Genomic DNA, 26,523 nt, shown 5'->3' with positions numbered 1-26,523 from the left:
GAGCAAGTTTTCCAAGCTATTTAATTCTGAATTGCAATGAATAGTGAGAAGCTTATTTTATTTTATAAGCAGAGTAAGTCTTTGCAAACAAGCTGGCATGACTGTTACACATGATTTCAGGTCTGGGTAGGTCTGCAGCACTACCTCCAGTAACAAGGACATGGCTGGCACAAATTCCCACTGAAATTTTAATCCCTTCTACACCACACATCAGCTGGTTGGCTGGCAATCCCAGGCAGGTAGCTCTGACAGATGGGAAACTCAACCCATGAGGAGAAAAACCTAAATCTGAGAGAGGGACTGGTAGGTGGCAAAACTGCCCCCAGGCAAATCTCACTGGCAACAGGGAACCCCAAAGTTGGGGTGTCTGAGGAAAAGCCCATCTTACACTGAGAGAAAGGCATACAACTTGTGCATACTCCCTTTTTCTTATTACATGATCTTGTTGCAATTAAGCCATTCTTAGTTTGGAGTAGCAATTTTCTGTATTCAACCACTGACCAAAGATCACAGAAAAAAACATGTCTGTAAGTCTTTAACAAAACCATGAATGATGAGCAATTGTAGTCTAGAGGAAGGAGGAAGGCTGTAGGTCAGCTTGTGAGTAGAAGAATTAAAGCAACTGCACCTCAGGGTAGGAGAGAAATGTGTCCTGGATAGACTCAGGGACTGAGAGCTTGAAAAGAACAGGAACATGTGTAAATCCTGACTGAAACAAGCTGGCAGATGCAGAGTCTTAGGTGAACTGATCTCACTAAGGAGTACCCTGGGCTTACCCCCTGTCTGTGTCTCTTAATACAGACCCACTGATATGTTATTATTTGACTACAGTGTTAAAGACAGCCCTATAAACCCTCTCCTTGGAAGATGAAAATAACAGCACTACAATTATACAGGAGGTAAAAAAGCAAAGGGTATTACTTACCCGCAGTATTTCTTCCACACAGCTGGAGTCATTGGGAAGGGCAACCTAGGTTTAAAGAAAAAAAAGAAGTGTTTAGTCAGGTGCTGGATGCAAAGTTCAACCACACAGGTGAACAGCTAACAAGCAACTGCCTCTGTTTGAAGACTGCTGTATCCATGCTTGCTGCCTACCAAATTTTCCAGTTCAGATCAACATAAATCATCAGCAGGACCCATTTTGTCAAAAGTTGTTTTTTTCTTCCACACTGCTTTGTGTTCCTAACAACACTTTTGAAGCAATAAAGTACTCTGATTTCCTCACAGTTGAGAACTGGCAGTGGAATTGCCTGAAACTTCTGTAATTGAAGAAGATCCCACTGTTACTCCTATCGGCAGCCTTCAGAGAGAGGGCAAGGTTTGGTTTAACTTGCCACATGCTGCAGAGAAGGACAGAGGTGATAACAGGAGAAAGCTGTTATCATCAACTATCTTATCCTACAGCTTAATAGGCTAACAGCCCAGACAGCTCTTAAAACTTAAATATATACTGTAGTAAAATACTGGTTGGACTGTGAGGGTGGTTGCTGATTTTGTTGTCCCTCACTCCATCAGCCTGTTGCAGGTTCAGTGTCCTCTGCAGCCTGCACAGCACACAGGTATCCACCTCGAGAGGCCTGACAGCTGCTGCTTCCCCCCTTAAAAAGAATCAATTCATCTCTGCTCCCAGCCACACCCACACACACACAGAGTGATGCTGCTAATATATTCCAATTGAGAATACTTGTTAAATGGCACTTACAGCATTTGCCACAATCCCTCATTCTAAGGATATGAAAGAGTACAAAACCTTTAAATACTGTGAACAATTACAGAAACAACAGGCAGGTGTGACCTGTGTGTGCAGCCACTCTGTGGCACTAGCAGAGAGCTGTGGTGGGCTCTTATCATGGGGTAAAGCGGCAGAGGAAGAGACAATATTCAGGAAGGGCCCAAAGCACAGGTAAGTCCTTTGTGCCATAAATATTCAGTCAGATTTTCTGTCTGGTTCTTCTACCTTATTGCCCTTAGTAACTGGTTTGGTGAAAGACAGTCATGACTATACTTAATCCCTGTCATCCTAATCTGTACTAGAGCTTGACCAGAGCACTGGCCATGGCCTTCTGCCTGCATTTCAGCCAGCACTAAGCTTCATGGGTAAATCCACACAGCTACAGAAGTCAAAGACCACTGAGACCTCTTAGATCACCAAGCTCATGCTCTGCTAATGCAGCAGATTTTCCCTATATCTTCTAGTACTATGGCTAGTCTGACCCAAAAACTGTAGGGAAATGGGTCTCCCATTCCTTCCCTTAATAAAACATGGAGTGCTGTAAACTACTTGGTACTTTCTTTATAATGGTTAAAATCTTGTTTTCAGTGTCAGCTCAGCTTTTCTGTAGAGCTCTTCCCACTACTAGAAGTAATCCATTACTTCCCTTCACATTTACACCATACACAGACATGAACTTTTTTTCGAATGCTCTATGTTCAACTTTTACCTTCTTTCCTGATAAACCAGATTTTCCTCCCCTTTGGCTTATTTCATCACTGTTCTCTGAATTCCCAACAGTTCATCAGTATCTTGGTAAAGGATTACTCAAGTGAATATGACTAAACCACAGGGATATTAGTGATTTTTATCTATTATAGATTATAATATTCCACAATATCACCTTAAAACTGTCAAACAACCAAAAAAAGAGCCTTACCTTTTGTCCCCAGTTTCTACTCAGCTCAAATTACCTACCAAGCCTGGCTGAGAACTGCCCATGTGTGGGCAGCATGAACTGCAACAGGCATGCAGTCCACCCTTACACAACAGGACTTGGACTTGATGGGACTTCTTTCAACTCCCTACTTTTCACTTAAATTATTTTTTTCCTCTCTCAATACTTTTAAGTTCTCGGCTCCTCTGTGTTTTCCATTCCTCACACCAGCTCCCCATTCAGTGAGGAATATGGTTAATCAAAAGGTTAGCAAGCAGGGGTATTGCTGCACTGTGCAGTGGGACAGAACACATGTCTCCAATACACGCCTCTTTTTTTGTTGAAAAACTAATATGTTGGACTATGAGAAAACAAAACAAACAGTCCTCCAAAAAGCTCACAGTGAACACATCAACCACAAAATTTCTCACCACAGAAACAGGAGCAGCCCAAAATCCAGCTGAGTGAGTCAGACTGGGAAGAGTGAGAGCAGGAGAGGTACAGAAGTTCTCTTTATTTAACACCCTTCCTACCATTACACATGCCAGCCATAATGGTTAGCCAAGGTACCACATGTATTTCTTTGTTTAGAAAAGTGATGACTGTGTCCCTCACTATTAATACAGGACAGAGCATGTTCTTGGTTGTCTCACAGTCCTCTCCCCACTCACAGCCCTGTTTAAGTTTATATTACTTCAGAACTAATGATGATAATAACAGTAAACATACAATTTTACTTTAATAAAGCCCACTGTATATTATGCAATTGTAACCAGCTTCTGCTGGCAGCACTTGCTAATAACTTTAAATGCTCATGCATCAATTTAATTGTGTTAATGGCAAAGAAGATTTTAATAGCTTGACAGAACTTTTGTTCCCTTTAGCATTGCTTTGTTTTGAATCATTGGTATTAAAGTAATGCAGGATGTCAAAGTGCTGTGATTGTCATATAGGGAGATCCAAGTAGAAGAGAGCACAAAGAGGAAAACATTTAGATTGATGCAAACATTAAAAGAATAATTATTACAACATGGCTATCAGAGAGAAGATCAATGTAAGAGTCTTTCAGTACATTACTATTAATGGATTTCTAAAGAAATGAGACCATTTTTCTAAATTCATGCTGCAGTTGCACATTCTAAGAGACTTGAAAGGCACAGATCTATTAGAAATTTAGAGTGTCTTGAAAAAAAAAGAAAAAACAACCTCTCGACCTTTCAAAGTGTGAATTAAAAATTGCAAGTTTAATTGTCCATAAACACTCATGTTCAGCTAACAAGTGTGAGCGGGCCCACATGGCACACCATGGCATCCAAGCACAGATTCACTGGGACAGAATGAAACAGAGCAGATACAATATTCATCACTTCCCCAAGTGCTAGTGCTACAACAAATTGTTATTAGAACTGCCATTAATAAACTGCCACAATCCTCTTGTAGTTTAGTCAAGATTGAACATTCATCCCATACTACTACTTTCCTAATTAATAAAAATCAAGCATTTTAGGACCCATTATGTGATTCTCCATCCCTCCTCTCTCTTCTTCAGCTTTCATCACTAATCAGAGTCTAAAAAGGAGGGCACAGTTTGCACTTGTGCATGCTCTTGGTGCTTTTCTTCCTTTATGAGCAGCATGGCCGAGCTCAGCTGAAAGGACAGATTCCAGAAATTTGGCTTCTGCAAGACTGAGTGGTTGCAATTCACATCATGAGCTCTTCTCTCAGCCAGCAGTGCATTCACAAACCCCAGACTGAAGAACAGCACATAAGCTGCAGACAGACGTCCTGAGGTAATAAAACTTCAATCAAAGCAAGGAGATTTCACAACAGCTACATGCTACACTGAACTCATCTTCCAATTTCCTTTTAATCTGGCACACCTCTTTTGCATCAAAATGCTTCATGTTTACTTTTAAATATTGCTTGCTAAAAAAAAAAAAAAAGAAAAAAGAAAAAAAAGGAAAAAAGGAAAGGTCAGATGGTCAAATATTCCACCTAATACAAGCCACTATTCAACAGCTTTCTTCACTTTTTGGTCTCACAGGAGAGAGGAAAGAGCTTAAATGATGTGGAACCAACGGGTTTAATGTATGGCTTGGGTGGCTCAGTGCTGAACTTTAAAGGGAGGGAAGGAGGGCAGAAATCTAAGAGTGAGGGAACAGTAGCCTTTAATGTTATACAGATCAAATGACATTGGGTGAATGGTTACAATATCTGATGAGTCCTGTTGGTCTAACCTTCCATTTATTCATTCTACAGTTCCTTGACTAGTCTTACCTCCTGGACAATTTATAACCTGCATGAGATCAGATTTTGTTTTCGTGGCACAGAAATATCATACAAAGACTCTTCTCCCTGTAATTTACATCCAACAGCAGATATTTCTCAGAAATGTTAGCAACACAATCTTCCAACAGACTTGTGAAAATAGTTCTGAAAATTCAAATGCAGTGCCATAAAGCAGAAATACACCATGAATAATGTCTTTGCCAGAAGTGACCGACTACATTTTCATCTGTATAAACTGTTCATGAACAATCTCCCTGGTTTTATTGACACACAATTGGCATTCAACAAGTAATCTCTTCTTCCTATCTTTGTTTTATTGAAAAGGTAAGTGTATCATGGAAAATGAATGTAGGAGTCCACTCATTTCTTGCACATGAGTACCTGTGTGCTTATACATCAAGAGCTCAGCTTTCCTTGTCATCTCCTTTATCAAGGAATCCATTTTGACTCTGGGGAAATGAAGCTCGTGCTACTGTTTACTCCTTCAAACACAAATTGATTTTTCACTCGCCAGCATGAAAAGATCCTGTGCGTGAGCCTTGATTGATCATTTCCAGTGTGCACCACACAGTGATATCAGGAAAACACTTAGAAAACCAGAAACAGCAAAAGGAGGACAGTCAGCAGAGGCCTTGTCCTCTGAGTGCCTTCAGCTCCTGCCAGGCTTCCCATTAACAGAGAGTGCTTGGTTTTTCTGATTTTTTTCTGATTGATACAAGTGGGAGATGGATGGGGCAGTACTAAGACTAGCAGAATTTCCAGGTACAACACCCTGGACTGGATGGTGTTTGAACATCCTCCCAGCCTGTATGAACCTATGGTTCAATTCTTGCAATAAGCACATTACAAATCTGAGAACGTGCAATACTTCAGCTGCACTTGTCATACACACCCATGTCTTTCCAGCACCACCTTTTCTTTGACTGCCACCAGTATTTTCTTGCACACTCAGGCTTCATTTCTCCACTTTAATGCTCTCAACATTCCCCTCAGCTGCCATCTGACTACACATTTCTCCTCCTGAGAAGATTGTTCCATTTTTACTTCAAGTAAAGTTCACAGCACTGCCCAAACTCCCTTGGAATGTTTCACAGCTCATGATCCTGCTTCCTTTCTCAATACCAAGTCCAAAAAGTGTCACTCATGTTAAAGACACCTGAAATAGATGCCAGCTAATCTCACCAGCTGGGAGGCTCTTGGCTCTTCATTACTAACCTTAGTGCAAGTGTGTAAGAATGGAAGCAGCAAAAGAGCAAGGAACGAATATTGCAAGCTGACAGTAGGGTTTTTCTGGTGTATTTGATATTTGTGGAGATATCACCAGTATACTTCAGGGCTGTATGTTTGCATTTTAGAGGAAACTGAATGAAGTCAAACATGGTGGTATTAAAAGGAAAAAAAAAAAAAACAAACAAGCCCAAAATTGCTCCCTTGGTATTCAAATACATACATGTGTTTTCCACAGGCTTATTCATTTTCAAGGGAGCCATTTGTGGGTCCTAAATAATGCATATCCACTGTTTTCTTTTAGTGCCTCCACCATCCTGGAACCAAAATACCATGAGAAGACTACATTTCCCATTATTTTAACCCCAGAAATATCTCCTGGGGCTTATTAAAATGTCTGTGGAAATAGATACTTTTCTCATATATAAAAAATTAGGAGAGAAAGAAAATCTATTGCCTAAAACAAAATACAGAATGCTGCTCCTCTGTTCTCCTTTAATACAAATACTGCAGAAACTGTGTAAAATATGCATTTACTGGAGAACCTGAAAACACAAAAGAGTTTTAAGGAATGAGTTAATTCATTTGTTGAGCTAAGGCAGCCTGGCCTGCAGTCAGAGCTGCTTGTCCAGAGGTGGCCAGAGAAGTTTATGCCTTTTCCCCATAGTACCTTATCTAGGAAAAACAACTTACTGGAGTGGTCCAAAACATGACTGAATCAGACTCACACCAATTTTAGTGACCTTCCCAAAAGGTCTCTAGCTCAGAAGCCAAAGCTGCCCACAATGGGTACCTTTAGCTTCATTCAAAACCCAGTGACTCTTGTATGCTCCTCTCCTAGAGCCAGACAGACCTGTGCAGTCACACCAGAGCGGTGACAAACCCCACACTGAAAGGGATTCAGTTTCATCTCCCTACAAAGAACTCAGCTTACAATGACCTTTTCTACCAGTCTGAGCAAGCCCAACTATATGTTTTTTCCACTGAGCAAGCCAAATGTTTTTTCACTGGCATTTAGTTCTGCTACAGCAACTTTAAAACCAGACTGACCTGGATGTGACAATTATACTTTTCTTGTTCTTCTCAGTATGTGTTGAATTTAGTTCATTTTTTCCTTTTTAATTTCTTTGGTGTTTTCTTTTAACAACACCATTTCAGTGTTGATCAGCATGAAAGAGTCTCCATGAAAGTACAATATGCTGATGTTCAATTTAAACTCAACGGTTCACCATTGTTTTCATGCAGTAAACTGCCAAACTCTATTAGAGAGGGAAGACTGATAAAGTGATCACTTACTTCAAGGTCTCCAGGGAGTTTCTTAATGTAGGTAAAGCTGCACATTTTACTTATGGAATATCCTGAATGTAGTATTTTAGAAAATCACTATAGTGATAATACCAGAGTATCTGATAAAGTCAGTATTAAGCCAGGTCCCAACAAAACTGACTTTTGCAGTACTTAATTTATGATCAAAACACTGGCTTGTAGAAAGGCTGTTACGACCATTTAATATTGGCAAAGAGCAAGGAAATTTGGAATGCCAAATTTCTTCTTCCTTCCTCTCTTTCAGTTCCCCCTTCTCCTTTAACTTCAAGTACCTATTTACTTACATAAAATACACACATTTTCTTATGTGCTTTGGCATTTTCACCTTATTCTGGAAAACATTACCTTATACATTTCCACTAAAGTGGCACAAAAGGTGCCCTGACCTAAAATGCCACTGTGCACTTGTCCACTTGAAACATCAAAGCCTGACTAACAGACTGTGCAACCCTCTGCTGCAGTGAGATATGTGGTGTGGCAGAAATAATGATCAAGTGTCTGGTTCTTGTCTTCTTTTGGCAGTATGAATGAAATGTAACTTCTCCTAAGACAATGAAGCAGTATAAAAGGCATGAAGGGAGCTTGGCTTACAAGTCCACTTGCCCTCAGTTAGGGGGATGTAAATTAGACACCATATTTATTCTCAGCGTAACCCCTTGAGAACCTCTTGGAAATCATGCAAAATCCTTTACTGTACAGACACAGCTGTCTAAATTTAATATAAGTTGGAATTGGACCTCCTTTAAATCTATTGCACATTAGTGGAATGTGGTATCTGTTCCCAGTGTGTGCCAGCACAAGAGCAACATCAGGCAGGAGCTGTGTAAATTCCTGCTAAAATAGTACCAAAGTCACCAGGTCAGACTGTGGCCTTGGCAATGGGACTAAAGATTTCCTGATGCCAGTGAGGTTCCATCAGTGTAACCTCAAGCATTATTTGACCCTGGGAATTCAGACTGTAACATTTCTTTGGAGGTTTTAAAGAGGAACCTTCTTAAATGTGTGTTTACATCTGACAGTACCCCTACTGTGGCTAAAAGGATGCAGTGGGTGGTTGTGTTGGTTACCTGTTTCACTTCTGCTTTTTAAAACAGGTATGAATGTCCTCACAGAAAAATGCACTCCTGGGTATAATTTGCACAGCAGCTCTCACAGCTGTGAGGCCCATGCTGGGACCCAAACTAATTGCTCAGAGCTTGTTTGCAAATTAGTTGTTTTCATACATCCTTCCACCACAGTCACAACTTGCAAGCCATGACCTCAGACTGTCTTCAAAATAGAGGGGCACTATTCAAAGGGCAAAGCAGGGCTGTTCCTGCTCTGAGGGAAACAAATGTATTTTGTAATATCTTAGGGTTTAAATAACAATCTGTTAGCATAACTAATCTATACAGATACATTTTTGACACAAACTTCAATCAAATAAATTAAATTCTTATAGGAAATAAAAGCTATTTTCCTTTTATTAATACAAAGTGGTACAATTATTGAATATGTTTTTATTGTGATTGCATCCAAACTCAGGCTACATTAAGAGCCAGATCTTATGCTCATTAAATAGTAAGGCACACAATTATCCCAACTGCCACTGAATGTCATGGTTATCTACAAAAGGGGAGTTAAATAACACTTTTTGGACAGTACAGAACTTAGAACAAGGAAAATCTGTTTTTGAATGGGATCTTTATGGCCTCTCTTTTAGTTACATTTCTAATTAAAATGCTTTGATCTATTAATGCCAAGGGACACTGCTAAATGTATTCAATGCAGAAGTTGCATACTTTTCCTGAGCTCCCCAAATCTCTTAGATCTGTGTGCACTTATGCTGTGTGCAGTTAAACTGCTCACTAAAATGAAAAGATATCTAAGAATAACTCACTTCCATTAGATTTATAAATCACATTAATTAATTCTACATCTCCAGTCGTGTAGAGACCAAACTCTAATGCGAGATCTAATTAAAGAAAAGGGAAAAAAAAATTGCAATTGAAACACAGAAGTAACTGTTTAGCCTCAAATTAATGAGGCGCTATGCTAAGCAAGAATGTCCATAAATCCCTAATGAGGATTTTAAACACATTAAAACTTCCTAATACAAAGTGTTTGCCTTCCTTTTATCCAATAACAAATAAGCCAATAATTTTCTGCCTCTAAATGACACTATTAACTGTCATGGCATGTTTTATTTGACAAACCCTCCATTCAAATACAGTAAAACCAATTAATTTGCCTGCTGTGAAATGTGTTTCTTGATAGCTTTTATGTGATTTTTCTTCTCAAAGAAATGTAAATAGGAAGTCAATGTAGGTGCCTGATTTTGCTTAAAAATACGATGCAATAACTATAGATTTTCTAGTCAGTTTGCATTTCAAATGAATTGAAAGATAACCTCCATTTTCAGGTCATCAATCACATAATGGTCTCCTGATAAGTAAACAGTTACAGAGTAATAGTTTTATTACCAGTGAAACGGCCCCATATTTGAGCTGTGATAGTTGCAAAATTACCACTTTGTTCCTTTATAAATAATGGTTTGCAGTGGGGCCACTTGGCCTCTGCCACCCCTGGCACCCACCACGGGCAACAGACAGCCCTCTGAGTCCACACTACAATTAAACCACACGGCTTGGAAGGGTGAACATGGTGATGCATTACATTTTTTTTTTGCTCAGAAAAATCTATAGAACAAATAAAAGATAATTCTGTGGTTTCAATGGTCCCTTGGGCCCCACTTAGCAGATCTCAGCAGAGCAAAGCAAGACTGTGTTACAACTGCCCCACATTAAGCAGTACCTGAATCTCTGAAACTCTGAAGGTTTTGCAACTGGGAGGATCAGCCTACTAAAAAGTACATGTCACATGTCAGAAACAGACTTTTGTCTGTGCCCACTCCATGAACTGAAGGAAAAGCAGAGGTTAACACCCTGCTTTATGAGGCCTAACTGAATGCCAATTAATCTTTACAACATATGGACAGTCTCACCAGCTCTTGCACTGCATCATGGTCACGTGGACACTGTGGTTTCTTTGCCTTAAGATGGAAACCCAACTGGAAAAAATCCCATGATACCCCCCCACACACAGAGAGAACAAGGAATTAAATAAAACAAAGATTTACCAGCGCTGAACAGGACACAACCACTCATTTATTTAATCATCTGTAATGGATTACCAAGCAGAACTGTGTAATTTATGTAGCGTGCCATGACAGCTGATTTTCAATTTGCACTGTCCTGTGTGTTTCTTATTGAAACAGCAAAGCAAATCTGGGACTGTGCTGGTGGAGCAGTGCCAAGGCTCCTGACACGAGAGGAGGGCTGGGGACAAGTGGGGCTGGGATGGATCAAAGGCACCAAAGGTGCTCTGCAGCTCTGTCAGCCACTGTCCCCATAGCTGAGACACACAGCCCCAAGCCCACATTTGCTCCTTTTTCCCAACAGAAATTCCTGTTACTATTGCTACAAATTTTTGCATGGTGACCTTTTCACAGGGATGTCTGGAGAAGCACTTTATATTTATACATTATCATCATACAAAATTATATAAGTATTCAGATAAGAGAAAAATGCATTCTGCAAATATCTGTATTTTGCTCCTTAACCACAATCTTATTTAATAAGCTTAGGAATTGGATTGCAGCAGCTTCAAAAAAGTAAATTGAAGAGACCTCTTGCCCTGCCTCACCAGTGAGAAAAACATGGTCTTTCTATACACTCTCAGCTAATAAAAATTCCCAAATTAAACTTTAAAAATATTTAAGTGAACTATCCTTGACACAGTGAAATATCAGGAAATCAATTTCAAGTTGATTGAAATCAAGCTTTTGTGCTTAAGGTACTGCATATTGTAACCTGCATTTTGCTCACTTTGCAAGCAGTGTTCCTGAATGTTGAACTAAGCTCCAGCTCTCCCAAATGCAGCTGTCTGCATCTAATTTTGATCACAAAATGGAAATAAAAGTATTTATATTTTTGAAAACAATCTGATATGATATCCCACATCAACAACTTTTACATCTACTTCTTAATCGAGACATTGAATTGGACTAAGACCACCTGACATTATTTCACTTCTGACCTTTTCAACTGTCAAAGCAGACAGATTTTTATCCTACAAGATTCGAGCCAAAGCCTCAAAGGTGCAGTGCCAGAGCATTAATCCATTTCACTAGACAGTCATTGAAATTATAATTGAAAGTTCAACTTACTTTAGCATTTTATGCTGAAATACTTCTGGCAGCCCAGGGCAGAAAGTCGAAATCTGGTTTCCAATGGAGACCATTTCCAATGGTTTTTAAATGCTGGCAGTGAAATTCCTTATTGTCAAAGAGATCAGCAGATGCCTGCTTCCATTAATTTACTTTCTGTGACTGCTGCTCACTTCAGGAAGTCTTTCCTTACCTAAGGATGCTGACCTGCTGCCAAATCCCATCAGAAATGGACTAGGAAAGATACTGATTTGTTAGGAGAGTGGGGACACCCCAAGAAAAGCCCCTACAGCAGCCAGGGCAGATTCCATCCCTCAATTTATTCTGACCAATGGCATAAGCAGAAAAACAAATCTGCACAAAAGACATGACAGATGTCTGTAAGAGGTCCAAATTCAAGCTAAATAACCTGACCTATGTGCACCACACTATCAAGAGTACCTCCAGAAACTGAAGGATCACTAGACAGCTTTTCCTCTTCACCATAAGGTGTCATAGAGGCAAAAGGGATCTGAAATTTTGAATCTGAATATAACAGCACCATTTCAAGTAGTCAGTGGCCTGTAAATCCTTTGTTCTGGTATTCTGGAGCTGCCCAGAGGTTTTTAGCCAGGAAGCTCCACATAAAGAGCAGGTTTTTTATTCTTAGACTAATCTCAAAAGCTATCTAAACAAGCATTTAAGTTAACTTAGAAGACATGTTTCATAAAGCCTAAACACTTTTTTTCCAAATTTTTGAAGTTGGGATTGACTAGTAATTCTTTATTCTAATTCTGTCATCTTATCCAGAGACTAAAAAGCTTCCTGTTTGGGAGGAAGAAGGGAGAAAAGGGAACATGAGTTCTAATACCTGTTATGCAATGATAGGTCATTTTATCAATGCTTTCTAGACTACTGTTGTACTTGCACTATAAATTCTACTGTCTTTATCTGCACAAGGCCCCTTAAATCCTTGGTGCCAGGATATGAACCTGTTAATTCAAAGCACTGCGAAATAATTCTGCAGCAATGCATGAGCAGTGGGAAGAAAGCCACATTTACTGGGGGTGTGCTGGGTCTCCTTGAGGCACAGCCCTCTCAAGGCTCAGCTCTCAGTCACACCATTAAGGCAATGAGAAAACAGACCAGGGCAATGCAAATCTCACAGAGGGCATTGGAGACAAATACCAGAATTGCAAGGTACCTTTGGGACATAAGCAGTGACATTAGCAAACCTTCTATACCCTTGTGAAGGGTGACCTGGCATTTCCTGCTTCAGCACCTTTAATTACTTTGCTGTTGCCAGCCTATCTGAGGTGTCTCCCACTCTGCATGTGGGTATTTGTGTGTGTAACTGAGTGGGTATTTCTCCTTTCCTTTCCTCCTCCTTAGATCTCAGTGGCAAAGATCACCTACAGATCCCTGGGCTGCTGCTAGGGTTATTTCACACACAGTGTGATGCTCCTGCAGCACTTGGTGTCCAAGTCCTGAATGCAGCACAAGCAGCAATTGCTCTCTGGATCTGGGCTCTTACCCAGTTTCCTGCACTGCACCCACAAACTCTGTCAATGACCCAATGCACAACTCTCACTTTGCAACAGGATCAGGACACGGGTGCTTTAACACTGAACTTTCAAACAAAACAGTTAATTTCAAACAGTTTTATTTCACAAAAATATTCTGATAGAATTTATTACAGTAAAAGATAAAATAATTTTGAAGCCACAGAGAGAATTTGAGAATTTTCATTTTGCTAGATGTGTACTGCAGCTTTGGGTTAGTTAGTTAGTTAATTAATGCTGCATTTCTATGTTTTGACATTTGTAGAAACAAAAGAAGCAACAGATAACTTGCCATCACCTAGGTACAGCAAGAAAGAGTGGCTTGGAGCTCCTCAGCAGGATGGTGTCTTATAGGAGTGACATACATACACAAAGCTGTACACAACTGGAGATTCCTGACTGCTGTAAATGTCAATCCTCAATAAATGGTTTGACCTTTTTTATCTATTATTTCCATTTTATGACTGAAATCAGGTCTGACACACAGAGCATTTCAGGGGAATAAAGGCAGCTTGGGGATGACTTTGCAGTCTCATGTCTCACATCACACCCCTGAAATGCATCATCTCCCCAGAAGGACAATGCTGTCTTGGTGCTTAAGCCCCAAGGACCTCCAGCATCTGTTTGCTGGCTGACCTAACAAGGCAATGAGCCCATTATCAGCATTCTCTGAAAGCCAAGGAGGTTTCTTTCAGTGGAACTGCTTAAAGCACATAGCAGCTTCATCTCAGAGAAGTTATTCTTCAGGCATTTAATTGAGATATTCCATGGACAGTGTCACCTTCTGGGTGAACCCACTTCTGCACTGACTACAGACAGAGGCCAGGGTCAGCACTGGGCTTAATTGGGGAGTCTCTGCTAAAGACTGAAAGTTAGGAGAATTAAACATGGATCACAAACCCCACAACTGTGCAGCAGGCTCGTGTGCCAGGCTGAACTCACAGGGTAGAAATGGAAACAGATGGGGAATAAATTCCCCATCAGACAGTGACTTGGAGATCTGAATGTAAGATTGAGAGCCAATCACTCCTGTTAAGCCAGACAATGAGCAATTTGTTGCTTAATGATAATTTTGAATTGGAGGGAGGAAGGGGAATTGCTTTGATTTGGACTTAAAACAGTATTTTAAAAACCTTACAGAAAGATGAAATTTTGAAGTTATTTGATGATTTTCAAAAAAAGAAAAACAAAATGGAGGGGTTTCCTACTGATTTCAACCTGTTAAACCACTTTTATGAAGGAAAAAAAAAATAATGGCAGAAGCTCTATAAAGAAACAATTCCGAATTTGCTTTAGTAAATATTAAAGCTAATTAGGAAAATGCCTAAATGTCTGCTCCTGAGTGTCACAATTTCCTAGAATTTTTAAAACCCAATAAAATGAAACGATATTAAAAAAGTGGCAGCACTGCTAAATTTGATCTTTCAATGTAGAAACTGAGTCCCACAAGTTGCAGAGCTGCAAGGCTCAATTTCAGGCTTTCCTCAACAACAATTTTGCCAGTGGGATAACAGAAAATCCAGTTTCCCTTCCACATACAACTCAGTTTATTAAAATCACAGCATTGTTGCAGGGCTAAATGTGTGGGTGGTGTTTTGTCACAAATGCTTCTGTTTGTGTGCAACCAGTAAGCTCAACAAAATGAAATGGAAGAAACTCTCAGATATTATCAAATTGCCAGATTTTTCTCTTTGGCTTTTCCAGAGAACAGCCCTGCTTTAACTGGATGAAGAGAAAAAGCTTTTGTATCTGAAATGGCCAGAAGAAAGAAGAAGCTGGCAGAATGATGTCTTCCTAGGTGAGGATAGTCCAAGACTTAATTCCATGTGTCAGCTCAAGATAACACACAGTCATATGCACATGATCTCATCAGCCCTTCAGGAGAGAGGATTTCACTTGATGTTTTGTATTATTATTTTAGAGACTTTCTTAATATGCTTGCAGAACACACAAACAAGGAAAAATGCCATGTAAACCTCAATCTAGATACCACTTAAAGGGATATGTAATCATAATCAGAGTAACTGCAGCATTATTAATTATGAGATGAAAAATAAGGAAAGGACAATCAACCCATAAGAATTCCATGTTGGCAGAAGCACTCACTGTCTATCATCACTGTTCACATCTCTCCCAAGCCTATCTGCACCCCCATGGTTATACATGTGCCCCACTTGGGCCAGCAGTGCACCCAACATGAACCAGCTCTGTGTGCTATTCAATAAAACAGGGTGAAAAACGTTCCTGCTGCCTCCTCTCCCTGCCACCAGGAGCTGCTGGGAGGGCTCGTGCCCATCCACACTCCCTGGCCTCCAGCAGCCAGGCAGAGAGATGGTTCCTGATACAGCACTGGGGCAGGTTTTGCAAAAAGGCATTCCAGAGCTTTGTACTGACTCAAAGGGAATTCAGGGTCAGTTACCAGATCACTTCTCATTTCTTGAGACACCGTAGGCATTTCCAGTGCTCCTGCCCTGGATGTCTCTCTGCAGGGACCCCAGGCAGGGGTTCCCCAGCAGCCTCAGGGCAAACCTGACCTGGTTTCTGTTGCCTTCCCCAGCTCCATCGGGGCTCACTGGTGCAGCAGCACAACCTGAGCTGCCTCACACGAGTGCCCTTTGCCTCCCACTGGAGCAACCTGCCAACCTAAAATGCAGGAGCTGGCCACACCAGCAAAAGGGGTCATGCAGCTTTGGAAAGTTTTCTTTTAAATAACAAAAGCGAAAAACTTAGGAGTTGATTCTCTGTTGTAACATGACAGCCAGAAGGGAGGTAATAAAACTGTGCTGGCAGAAGCTCCATTCTCAGAGATGGCCTGGCCAAGCTCAGAGGGTTGCCAGTCCCTGCTGAGCCACGTCCCTGTCCCTGCTCCCCTGCAAAATGCCACCCCTGCCCAGAGCCTGCTCAGGCCCCCAAACACAGCCCCAAGCCACCCTCAGCCTGCCCTCAGCAGGGTCAGGAAAACTAACAATCAGAGCTTTCTTTTCAGCCATGAAAGCATAAACTCTGCAATGCTTGACAGCAGCTTGTGCTCCCAGCAAAGCCATCAGCCTTTCCAAGCCTTAGGGAGGGACAGAGATACTTGTGGGATTTTATATATAAAGTCATAGGTTTGTGTAAATACTCAGATGATTTCCATATATGCCCACTAGCCACACAATGCAATAATAAATTATTTCAATAAATGACATTACTCTAAGAAAGCAAGAAGGATAAATATAATTGCACAAGGTTTAAACAGGATGTAAATCAGTGTGAAAAAAACACAAAAAAACCCCAAGTTAACATGAAGCTGTTTACTCCTAGAGAATCTCCACTGCTCTAACATTTCAGCAATAGCCTCCAGTCGTGAGCGTGCTGCAGGAAGTAACAGAGAGCGGTTCAGCACATGAAACAAAGAGGACCTAATTACCATGCGAGGCACAACATCCTTCAGATGTGATGAGAAACGTGACTGCATGAAAAACTGGTCCTGGGGAAATTTCAAAATATGACCACCCAAGCATAAAGAAGAGAGTGGTGAAAACCAGAAAAATTGCAACATGAGGGTATAGTATTTCTATACAAAGAATATGACTTTAAAAACATTTACATATAGATATTGTGCATATACACACAGCCATATGCACAGAGACCAATACAAGGAACTAATTGGATGAAAGCTATAAGCATGTAAAAGCTTTCTAACTACATGCTACATATTAATAAAAAAATCACATAAATTTTTTGTATGGTGATTCATGGAGATTCTTGACAGAAAAGCAAACAAACAGCCAAATGCATAAAAAATAACCAAGCATCCTGACAATCCAGCACTATACTCCTTCCATTTTTATCATACTTGATCCTTTAATATTCATTTTTTTCCTACAATTCTACAGTGTGAATGTAAATAATTTATGAATATTGGCCCTAAATTATTCTGGGGGGCTATTGTGTATGTGTTTTTGGTTTTGTTTTCTTAAAGAAGAGGAACATGGAGGGTAAGAACTGACATCCTGGCACAAGGTAAAGCCTTGATTCTCAGTTTGAGGTAGAGGGGCCGTGTCATTTGCACAAAAGTTCAAGGAGGTAACAACAGAGAAAAGGCTGGCTTGTGCTGCAGCTGGGCCCAGCACAGGGGCCACACTGTGGGGCCTGCAGGTCACCCCTGCCAGGCACACAGAGCTCACAGGGCTGGCACCAGCACAGCTGGGGAGACCCAGACCCCCAGCACCAGTATGATGTGAGGCTGTGCTGGGGAATGCTCATTACTCCCTCCAAGTGGAAAAATACAGGGCACCAGTTCTGATTGTGACATATGAAAGCACGGCCCTTTGGACAGGAAATGGCTTTAAAAAAATCATATCTCCTGAATGTCCTCTTGCTAGAGAGCCAGGGCAAGGCAGATGTTAACCTGCTCATTTAGTACCCAGCCAGGAGGTGTGGGTGTGGGTGCGAGGGTGTGTGTACAAAGCTGGTGGCGCATCTTGAAAGGCTGTTCAAAGTGTGCAAAAGCTGAGGAATAGTTTGCAAATTCCTTGGCATGATCAATACTGCTCTCCAGCTCCAGATTCCCTTTATCAATGACAGACTCTCTTGTAGCAGTAATTAGAGATTCTACATCTTTTAATCACAAAGAACATGACAACTACACCCTATCTATAGCTTTGTGATTTACAGCAATTGATGCACTATCATAATTGCATTAGTGCAGTGATAGCTTTTGGGTGTTACCCAAGCAGCTGAATTTAAATATGGTTGTGTTTGTGACAAGCTGACAAGGAAAATCTGATGTTTGAAGCCAGCACTGATTTTAACCCATTCAGCTTCCCTTGACTCCCTCCACCTGTTAGTGGCAGGGATGAACCATTCTTTCCTGCCTCACTAATTCTAACCATAAAAAAAGGGAAAGCTGACACATGGACTAAACAGAGAAAGTTGTCTTGTTATGTGTTAACAGATATATAAGTTTCAGGAACAACATCCCCATCTTCTAATAAATTATTGTTGTGCTATGAGTGAGCAGATTTCAGCTTAGCCATGTGCAGGCCTTATTTTGCACCTTTTTAGACAATTCCTCAGTTTATACCATGAAGTCATCTGAACACTGATGCTTCTTTTTAATTTCAGGGGATTTGTTTGTTTTATTTTTAGCCTGATTCCTGACAGAAGAGACACCCACGGATTGTAGTCATGGGAGTCTGAAATAATGCATGTGTTTGTGCTCTCATACAAAAAGGGTGTTCAACTCACCCCTGCTGTCCAGCATCAAGGTCAAAAGATACAGAAACTCTTCGGAGTTTGAAAAGAAGGCAGTGGGGGAGAGAAGAAGGACCCTACTGCTGTCCCATTTCAGGAAAAGCTAATAAAGCTCACTCTTTGTAAGATATCAGAGGATCCACATGAGAGAGAGACATTACAAGCCAGGCTTCATTAGCTCCTCTGCTCACAGAGCGACTTCTTTTTACGAGAGAACAGAAGATTTCAGTCTCCTGAGCTGAAAGAAAGCACAGGCTGGCAGGGAAGAATGAGAGTAGATGAAAAGCAGGTTCTTCTTATCTCTTTCTAAATATTTTCATACAAAGTATTGGCTTGCATCCCCCCAGCAGTGTCCCACCTAACAGCACTCAAAACAATGAGCAAGTGGCAGAAGCTGGTGCCTGCTACTTGCAGGCAATAGGAACCAATCCAGGGCAATCTGCAGCTTTCCCCAAGGGCTGCACAATGCCTGAATGGCTGTGCCACGTGTCACAGGCTTCTCAGGAGACCCCAGCTGGCTGCCCCACCAGATGTTTCCCAAGCAGTCCAGGAGACTGCACTCCCTGTCTGACCCTCAGCTCTCCCCAGAGGCCAGAACAATGGCCCAGGGTCTCTGGGAACACCACATCAAACAAACACCACATCACATCTGACAGGGGGAAGCCATTCCGGGATTCCCTGGACCAGCACCTTGGTTGCAGGCACACAGCCAGCCACAGAGCATTTCCTTGGGAGAGCTTTGGCTTTACAGCAAGAGCCCAAAAGCTAATAGGAGATTGAGGACACTCTTGGAGACCTAGATGGCTGTAGCAGAAGTGTCCCAGCACAACCCTGCATCACTTCCCAGTGTCTCTGCTTATGCAGTTAAGTGTTGGCAAGCACAGCCCTGGCTCAAGCTCCAGCATGCTCAGCTCTTGTCAGAGCAATGGGCAGGGCTGGCATCACTTCTCTTCTTGCTTTGGACACAAAGGAGAGTGCCACAAATGCCCAGAGTGACCAGTCCAGTCACCACACTCACAGCAGGGCAGAGGGGGAGGACACAGGGAGACTAATTTCCCTTGACATGAAGCCTCAGAACTAACCCACAGCGTTTTATTAAACTGCTCATTTAGATCCAACATCCTGCTAATGTTTCTGAATATTTATAATGACTGGGGGTTATCAGGACCTCCAGATTTTAGGCAGGAGTGTATGAAGCAAAGATAGCTGGTCTCTCCCTTCCTTGCCAGAGATCCTCAGCCAGTCTGTCCAGACACTGTGCTCCCCTCAGCTGCTGCCTTCTAGGAAGGTCCACTGAGCAAGGTCTACTGGGATCAGCCTCATGAGCCTGGCTGTAAACTTGGCTTTGCTGTTGGAGCTGATCATTTTCTCCTGATGACAGAGCACAGGAATGGGACTGAACTGTGTGTTTAGTTTGGGAATGTTTAAAGAGCTGGAAGGAGGATGCTCCGCCCCAGTGTGTGTAGAGCGTTTATTGTTCTAGATTGAAAGCCAATACATAAACACACATCTTTTAAAAAATCCACTCTTTTTACGACCCAGGCTATTAAGTCTCATCTCTGGGATAAATCTGTCTGTCATGGCTGCATGCATGGCAAGACCATAGCAATGCTGGAAAAGACTAATTTTGTGTGCAGCTTATGCCTGCTCTCTGCACTGCCTGAGCTCCATCTCACTGCTCTCTAGGTTCCCACTCAGAGGCACAGAGCTGGAACTCTGCTGTGACTCAGCTGCACTGGTGGACTTGCCCAGCCCACTGTCCTGAGGCTCTCCTGGTAAGCATCTATTGAGCCACTAAGCAGAATTTTAAGAAACTTGTCTTAGACAGCTGCTGGATATTCTGCTGGATATCCAGTTTGGATATTCTGCTTCTGGATACAGCTCCCTAGAATAAACAACTGTAGTAATCATAGTAAAATAAATACTTTCTTGCAGTTGAATAATGTTGGTTCTAATTACAGTATCATTGATGTATTTTCCTATTAGAGGAAGATTTCCACTTATTCTTTTCTATATTTATTTACCCAAAACATAATACTCAGTATGATGTTGGCAATTGGATTGCTGCTGCTCTTTTTTTCTGCCAGTTTTACAGCTGGTTGTTAGGCAAAGTTGATTCCACATCCTTCCCAAAATCAAACAGGTAAAAGCTTAGCCCAGACAACAGTGTCAAAAAGGGCTTTTCCTATGCCTTCTGGGGGTTAAATCCCCAACAACATCTGAATGGGTGTCTTTTCCAAGGAATTAAAAAGCCTTCTGGATCAGACCTAACAGGCATTTAACTTTGTTCTTAATGCTCAATTGGCTGTGTTAGGAAAGTCAGGCTGATATTTTGGTATAACTGGCTCTTTTTTGCCAAGAAGATACCCTATGGATTAGCACTTAGTAGGAAGAGAAAATTGCTAGGAATATTGTTCCTTCAAGTTATTTTTCTCATTGGTGCTGCAGGGGAAAACTGTAACCACTTAAATACAGGACAGACAAGGAGCTGAATGAGCCACAGCTCTATTTCTGAGTGTGAATAGCAGCTTACCTGCAAAATCTCAATAACCTGTGACTCAGCTGCAATAATATCATATATGCTGGCAGGGGGAAAAAAACCAGCTGATATCCCTGTTACTCCTTCCTAGTGGTGCTCTGCATCTAAGCTTCTACTGGCTGCTCCTTCTCACCCAGCTCCCATATGTTTGGCGGTCTGGATGCTTTCCAAGGATGTGGGGCACCTGAGATTATGACCCAAAATTTTTACAAATGTGGGTTTATAAATGTAAAGGCTCTGTCAGGAGTGGGTTATGCAGGAAAACAGAGCCAGTGTTTCTACTTATTCAAGCAGTTTATCAAAAAACTAAGCTCAACAAGAACAGGATGATGACAATAAAACTGGAAAGTGCAGTTTAACAACAGAAGTCCTTCAGCAACGATGACAGCACCATAGCATAACCTCAGCAAACAACTGCAGAGACAGATCAGGGAACCATTGTGCTACATGGGCCACCCATGGGCTCAAAACATGTTTATATAAGACTAAAGGTCTCTGGGTAAGAAAAAGGAGTTGGAAGGAGATAATTTATTGATTTCCATGGCTTTGAGAGCACACTCTCTATATGCTGGACTGACACATATTCATTCAGAGAAAGCCTTAATGTCTTTTGCTCCTGATCCACCTTTTCTTGGAACCATTGCTACCAACAGCACCAAGATATGAAGGGGCTTCCTGATGCACTGGAAGTAAAACACTTCCAAGGACTGTAGAGGTTTGCCCTGGGCTTGGACTTAATTCTTAGCAGATGAGTTGGGATGGAGGGAGAGAATGGAGGCACAGGAATGCAACAGTCGCTGCTCCATAGAGCAGAGACAGCAACACACGCAGGGAGCAGAGAGCAGTGAGAGTTTTCTGGAGGTTGAGCAGGAAACTGGGAACCAAATCCAGGGTCTGAGACCTCCACTGGCAAAATTGTCAGTGACTTCAAACACCATTGACTCGTAACAGCTGCGACAATTTACAGGAGCTGAGGACCTGCCCCCAGGAGTCCTGCCCGTGCCCTCTGCTCTTGCTGCTAGAGATTGATGACTCTTACAGGTCAGATTTTTTGTTTTGTTTTGTCAGGCTTAGATTGCTTCTTTGTACACTGCTGAGATCAAATCAATTACTTTCCACTCCAACCATCTGACCAAAGTAATTCTAATGGAGCAGAAAGCAGAAACTCAGATAAAAGAAGGGACAACATATTTTTCACTGTTATCTTTGTGCTGAGCATGATAAAGAAGGAATGAAGGCTGAAATAAAGATCATTCTTAATAATTCCCCCTCACGTAAGAGTAATGATCTTAATCCCCACCCTTTGTCTTTGTTGTGAAGATTGGGGACATGAGTTTAGATGGAAGATGAACCCTGTAAGTCTTCAAACAAAGAACACTTATAACAGAAATCCTGTTTCCCTGATAATAATATCCAGGAAAACTATTATTTTGGAACATGATTGCATTTTTCAGCTACCTTAATACCATTTTTACTGTTCAGCTGCATGAAAAATTACCTAACCTGTTGGAATGGATTTCTTGACCCACACATAGCTACATTAAAGGGTGTAATTTAATGCAATCTAACTAAATTAGCACCAATTAGACAGGCTAAATTAAAGGGCATGTCACTAATAAATTTTATGCTAAACATATTACTGATAATAAGCTCACTAAAAATTGCATAATGAAATAAAACATTCTTTTTAACACTGCTCAGTCTAAATATGAATATATAAAAAGTCATGAAATAATGAAATACAGTATGCTAATTCCCAGTTGCCTTTCAGGATAACATCATAGCAATATTAAAATGCATCAATTACAGTGGTGTTTAAAAACAATAGGTCAAATCCTAGAGGGAAGCAGAAAGCCAGGCCAAATTCCATACATAGGATCCTGATCCTGCAAACATTTACATATATATACCCAGCTCCTTTGAACTCAGCAGGTTCTGCTCCTGTACATGAAGTTGTTGGCCTGCTGCTGTGCCTGCTCAGAGAGATGAACTGCAGCAAGGAGCAGGGTGTGATGAAGGGCAGAAGAAAGTGCCTGGATTTGCATTTGGATGTTTTTTATGAGAGATATTTTCCAAGTTCTACTTTCCAAAATACCCTGTACCAGAGTTTTACAGTACACCCTTCCTAAGTCCTGTATGTGAAGCTGTCCCACAGTACAAAAACCAAGACAAAGGAGGTAATTGAAAGCTTGCAGACACCAGTGCTTTGATCAGCGAGAGAAAGGTGGATTTCCCACAGCTCTGAGTGTACATCTGCCTGCCCCCTCCTCTGGGACTGGGTTCTCTAACGAATGATGAGAGCTGGGCTCATACCATGTCCCATTTCCCCACCACAGCCTCACTGGGCTCTCTCTTTCCCAGCTGCTCTTCACAAAACCTTCCATGCTCAGAGCACTGTCATGTATTCCAAGTTTGGTGTAAAGTGATCAAGAGGTGCTGGGTGGCAAAACCACAGAAACACTGCCCCCCTCAAATGCACAATCCCCATTCCCACCAGCCAGGGGTGGAATTTGGTGACAGCCATAAGCACAGTCTGAGAAGTGCATGTTCAGCAGACCCAACACAGCGGTGCCCACATCTTCAGCTATGCCCCAGTGAGCAGTGGGACAGGTGTAAATAAACCATTTGTGACTCCATTCACTTCCAGCCTCAAAACTCATGGATGCCACTCACTTCCAAGGGCTGCTAAGGTACCAAATAAAGCCAGACAACCTGGCTGCATCCCCACCTAATGCACCTGTTCTCTGCTGGGTAGACCCAGAGGTTTATGACCCTTTTGTATCTTCTCTCTGATCAAAAGGCCAGACAAGCTCTGGCACTCTATGTACCATTAATCTATCAGATATTTCTTAATCAGTAATAAAGTAAATTAGGGATAGTAAAGTGGAAGTGACATCTTTATTAACACAGACCAACATGTCCTGAATAGTAACGAGAATGGGCTGCTGGAACACATGCTCTGCATTCACACATTCACTAATTAGGGCCCTCAGCATGGACCTTGCTTACAAGTTGTCTTTCCTCAGACCCATTCATGTGAGTAACATCTGTAAAAGGATGTTCTAGACTCCTAGTCCCTGTCTTCAGCTCCTCAAAAACCCAAAATACATTACACAGAAATGTAAACAGAGGTGCTGTTTCAGTAAACATGAACAAATATGCATAAAATCTACATTCAAGTCCATCTGATTAATCAGCTTCTGGACACATTGTGCACAGATTGTAACCAATGCTTGACATAAAACTGAGCCTTAAGCCAAAGAGGAAAAGCAGTAATGTAAAATAAAACCATAAAGGGAAGTTTTGCAAGGTAAAAAATTAAAATATGGTGGACATTGCCCACTTTCTTGGGCTGCAGCATATTCTCAGAAAAAAAAGAATATTTCATATCAGAGCATGCTTCCCTTCCTCCAAAAATATATCCTTCCTCTCTCTTAAGAAAATAAATAGGATTTTCTGGATTCTGTTCAGGCCATGGTAAAAAAAAAAAAAAGGTGTAATGACATTCTGCAGTGTCCATTAAAATCCTGAAAAGTGCTAAAGGCACCTGCAAACTTGGCATTTCCTGCTCAGGTTCTTCCACTGTTCAAAGAGATTTTTAAAACAGCTAAGAAACCCTGCCAAATGATCGTTGTTAATCAAAGACTGTTTTTAAATTGTATGAAAACAAACCAGCGTCAAAACAGTAAACTGCACCCTTTACTACATGAGGAACTGAAAAATGAATGAGCTCACATTGGTGCACAATGTGAGGAAAAATGTTGCCTTTGGAATAAAAGCCATGTATTTGGGGCTTTTTAAGAGTGCTGCGATTTTGTTTTTAAAAAGTAGATTCTTGGTTTTTAGAAGGTTTTTACCCCAGCCAGTCTTCAGATCAACATCCATGTGGATGTGAACTGCTATAATTTTGCTTACTTCAGATCAGTTCTAGGGGTGTTAGCCCTGCAGGATCCAGCCCACTGGAGACAGGAATACCATTCCAGGACACTTCTGTGTACTGTGCAGCAGAGAGCCCCAGATGGTGGCTGCCTCTCTGCAAAGTGTTCTTGCTAAATCAAAAGCAGCCCTCTAAACATGCAGCTTCACTATCACTTCAAAAACAATACACAAGTGATTTATTCTCTTTAAAGAAATTATCAGTTTGGTTCATTAACCTATAGCCGAACAAAAGCAGGAGTCAATTACGTTGCCACATCAGATGTGTGTAAAGATAATTACCCTGAAAAGAAGATGTAAAGGTGTCCATAAAGGCAGTGAAATGTGACCTATTAAATCAAGCTGTAACCTATTATGGGTCAAAAAACACATTTGTAGGGCCAACGGGCTCATGGCAATGGCCAATCTAGCATGAATTCTGCAGGTGTCCTTTTCAAATAAACATGACATCTCTCCTTTTCATTCCTGCCATACTGTCTTCTTACCTTCCAGACACACTTTACTCAACACACGCATGCAAAGGACACACAAAAATGTCTCCTCAAAATTATGCAGATGAGCATACCATATATGAGCAGGTAAATAGCAAATATGACACAAAATAATAAAGAAAATCCAAAAGAACATCAATACCCCGCTGTTTTACTGGTTCTTCCATAATGGCATTAGTCTGTCATCTTACACATAGTATCTATTACAACATTGGATGTTCAAGATCTGACCCAGTTGTCTATAAAGACAAATACAAATCTTTTAAATATTCTGAAGTTCTTTTTTTTGTTAAATTTTCTAACATTAACTTGAAGTTATTAAAAAGAAAATTAGCATGCAACTTTCGTTGTCTGTGACTAACTTGTGACTGATGTTCCCTTTGATTGATTTAAAACACTTCATTTTCAGTAAGCACCTCTAATACTTGAAGGACCTCATTGAACCAGTTTGGATTATATTTTGCCTCATTTGTACTCACTACAACTAATGGCTTGAAAAAAATCTACTTTATGTCACACGCTAAAACACACAGGTATCAGATTTCTCAGAATGCCTCTCCTTTTCAGCTCCTTTGGGATCACTCTGGATAACCTTTTGGGTTATACTGGGCTTGATTCTGCTGTCACTTGCACCAGAGGTCTAATCAGAAATAATTAAATGGAAGTCACCAGAGCTCTTTCATGGCAATCCCAGTAGAACTGAGTCTGTAATTAAACTTGCAAATTTTTAAAGTATTGCCTTCGTACAGGTGTACAGGACTGAGGCAGAAACACTGATGCCTTGTAAACATTTTCACCTCAGTGCTGAAGACTGACCCAGTGTGGGAAGCAGGTGCACTTCTGATTTATGGAGGTGCTGTGTCAATGGTTCTGACTGCAGTCGCTGCAACAGAGCTAAGCCAGATGACCACTGTGAAGGGTCTCACCCTTGAAGGGGTCACAGAAACAAACTGCAATCTGTGCAACACAGGAATAAATCATGAGGAACCCACACTAAGTCACCAGAGTTACTGGTGTAAAGTCCACATATTTAGGTAAAGAGCCAGGGCCATAGTATTTAATCTTTAAATGTATTTGCATT

The 26,523-nt window shown here is 41.2% G+C and overlaps 1 protein-coding gene across 5 annotated transcripts in view; it reads right to left on the bottom strand.

Moving 5' to 3' along the window:
- AFF2 (ALF transcription elongation factor 2) overlaps positions 1-26,523 on the bottom strand; it is a 326,975-nt gene that overhangs the window by 148,169 nt on the left and 152,283 nt on the right. For all 5 annotated transcript variants that reach the window (XM_077186245.1, XM_054641636.2, XM_077186247.1 and 2 more), the window contains exon 4: positions 926-970. In XM_077186245.1, coding sequence (XP_077042360.1) covers positions 926-970 — 45 coding nt within the window. The remainder of the gene's footprint in view (positions 1-925; positions 971-26,523) is intronic.

Source organism: Agelaius phoeniceus, chromosome 14 (genome assembly GCF_051311805.1).
Source record: "Agelaius phoeniceus isolate bAgePho1 chromosome 14, bAgePho1.hap1, whole genome shotgun sequence".
Lineage (NCBI taxonomy): Eukaryota > Metazoa > Chordata > Aves > Passeriformes > Icteridae > Agelaius > Agelaius phoeniceus.
Note: the sequence above shows the minus strand (reverse complement) of the source record. Positions and strands in the feature narration are given on the sequence as shown.